The following is a 2,232-nucleotide window of genomic DNA, read 5'->3' as shown; positions in this document are numbered from 1 at the left end:
GTCCTCTACTCCTTGCTTTTTATTGGAGGAAATTTGGTCAGCTGACATTGTCATCTTGTCCATCCTAGAGTGAGGCTTTAGCAACAACATTCGGCTTTGTACCTTGTGTCTTTATTGGTGTCTAGAAATACATTATAAAGAAATCATTCAGCGTGCCGGTATTAAAAGATAGACTGACAGAGAAAAAAAAAGAGAGTGACTTAGTGTGAGAGAGGGAGAATAGAGAGAGAGGTGAGATTGAAAGGGAGGGAGGGAAAGAGAAAGAGGGAGCAAGGGAGAGAGGCAAGGTATGAATTCGTATTTCGCAAACCCGTCGCTCTCATGCCATTTAGCTGGTGGTCAAGAGGTTTTACCTAACGTGGCCCTAAACTCAGCTACCTATGACGCTGTTCGACACTACTCATCCTACGGAGCCGCTGTGGCCCAAAATCGGATATATTCCTCTCCTTTCTATTCGCCCCAAGACAACGTGGTGTTCGGCTCGAGCAGGGGACCGTACGAGTATGGATCCAACGTGTTTTACCAAGATAAGGACGTGCTGCCCAGCTGTAGGCAGAGCAGTTTGGGACAAGGTGCACAAACCTCACTCCCCCAGGATTACCCGTCTGATCAGGGCAGGAACGGCTCGCAGGAACAGAAGGGGAACATTCAGATCTTCCCGTGGATGCAGCGGATGAACTCTCATAGCGGTAAGTATTACCAACTCCCAGAGATAAATTAGACGAGCTGGCCCATTTTACGACTAGGGAAGCTACTTTTTATCACCCCATAAACCATTATACTACAGCAGCACCCTGTCGCCGGCAATAAAGACCTTTTATCTTCGTAGGAAATCCCTTTTGGACAAACTATCCGCTGTTCTCCGTCACAGTCCACCCCTATTTCCCTATCTTTTTGTTACCCATACCAGAGTTCACGGAATTTTAAGAGGAGTATAATCTCTTCAAATATTACTCAGTAGACTGGGTTCCCCTGATAGCGAAAGTGTGCGTGTGTGTGGTGTGTGTGTTGCGTCAGTACATAGGCTACCACAACTGTTGTTTATTTAGATAATTTCAAAACATAGGCTAGCATGAAAAACCGGACACGATAAGGCTATATCCTAGACTGCGAATGATTATGAATGAAGGCCTATATCGATTATTTCCGTGGGTTTTTGTGATTATGTGTGTTTGGGTAGTGCAGGGTTTCCCAAACTCGGTCCTCGGGACCCCAAGTGGTGCACGTTTTGGTTTTTGCCTACCATTATACAAACAAGCAACTAATCATCAAGCGTTGATCATTTGAATCAGCTGTGTAGTGTTAGGGCAAAATTAAAACGTACACCCCTTGAGGTCCCGAGAACCGAGTTTGGGAAACGCTGGGGTAGTGACATTGCATATAGCTTACTTTAAAATATATTTCCTGATTATGCTAATTTAAATTGTGTTTCCACTCAGGAGTTGGATACGGTTCTGACAGACGAAGAGGCCGCCAAATTTACTCCCGGTACCAAACTCTAGAACTCGAAAAGGAATTCCATTTCAACCGCTACTTGACGAGACGCAGACGTATCGAAATCGCCAATGCACTCTGTCTCACCGAACGTCAGATAAAAATCTGGTTCCAGAATCGCCGGATGAAATGGAAAAAGGAAAGCAATCTAACTTCGACTCTCACCGAAAGTGTTTCGGCAGGGGTGAGTCAAGACACGGGTAAAGAGGACACAGAAGAGGCGACAGAAGAGAAGAAAGAATGAACGACTTCCTAACTTACTATATGCATCAATCCGCCGTTCTGTGAGGAAAACTTAACTACCTATCAAGTAGCCTACCTATCAACTATTGTTTGGCACAATAAAGAAACTAGTGTATTAATATGTGGCTGCGTTAAATGCAATGTGGACGCTACATATCTTCAGACATCAATGTTTGCCTTTTTCATTTCTTTCTGTATTGGATATGAACATTTCACCGTGACCACATCATTTCATTCCTTACTTGACATTCCCTTATATACCCAAACTGTGTGTAACGCGAAGACATTCATCATTAAATGTTCTTAAATGCTGTTTGACAGCAATGAAAAACAGTGGTTCTCAGATGTCTATACACCTATGATGTTGGCAATATGTTTTACAAAAGTAATTGTCATAAGATATGAAGGAAGGTATAAGCGTTACATCCGCTTGAGTAACCCATTTATGTTTTTTCTTCTTCGTTTTGCTGTTTTGTTGTGCGAAAAAAACTATGC

General features: G+C 43.1%; 1 protein-coding gene across 1 annotated transcript; it reads left to right on the top strand.

Annotated features, from left to right (window-relative positions):
* Positions 1–289: 289 nt before the first annotated feature.
* hoxc6ba (homeobox protein HoxC6ba) lies at positions 290–1,828 on the top strand. The gene is made up of 2 exons (NM_001141667.1): positions 290–689; positions 1,440–1,828. The coding sequence occupies exons 1-2, from the start codon at positions 290–292 to the stop codon at positions 1,736–1,738; spliced, it is 699 nt and encodes a 232-aa protein (NP_001135139.1). The 3' UTR covers positions 1,739–1,828.
* The last annotated feature ends 404 nt before the right edge of the window (positions 1,829–2,232 follow it).

This window comes from Salmo salar, chromosome 12 (genome assembly GCF_965601325.2).
Source record: "Salmo salar chromosome 12, fSalSal1, whole genome shotgun sequence".
NCBI lineage: Eukaryota > Metazoa > Chordata > Actinopteri > Salmoniformes > Salmonidae > Salmo > Salmo salar.
The sequence above is the reverse complement of the archived record's forward strand: the minus strand, read 5'-3'. Positions and strand labels throughout refer to the sequence as shown.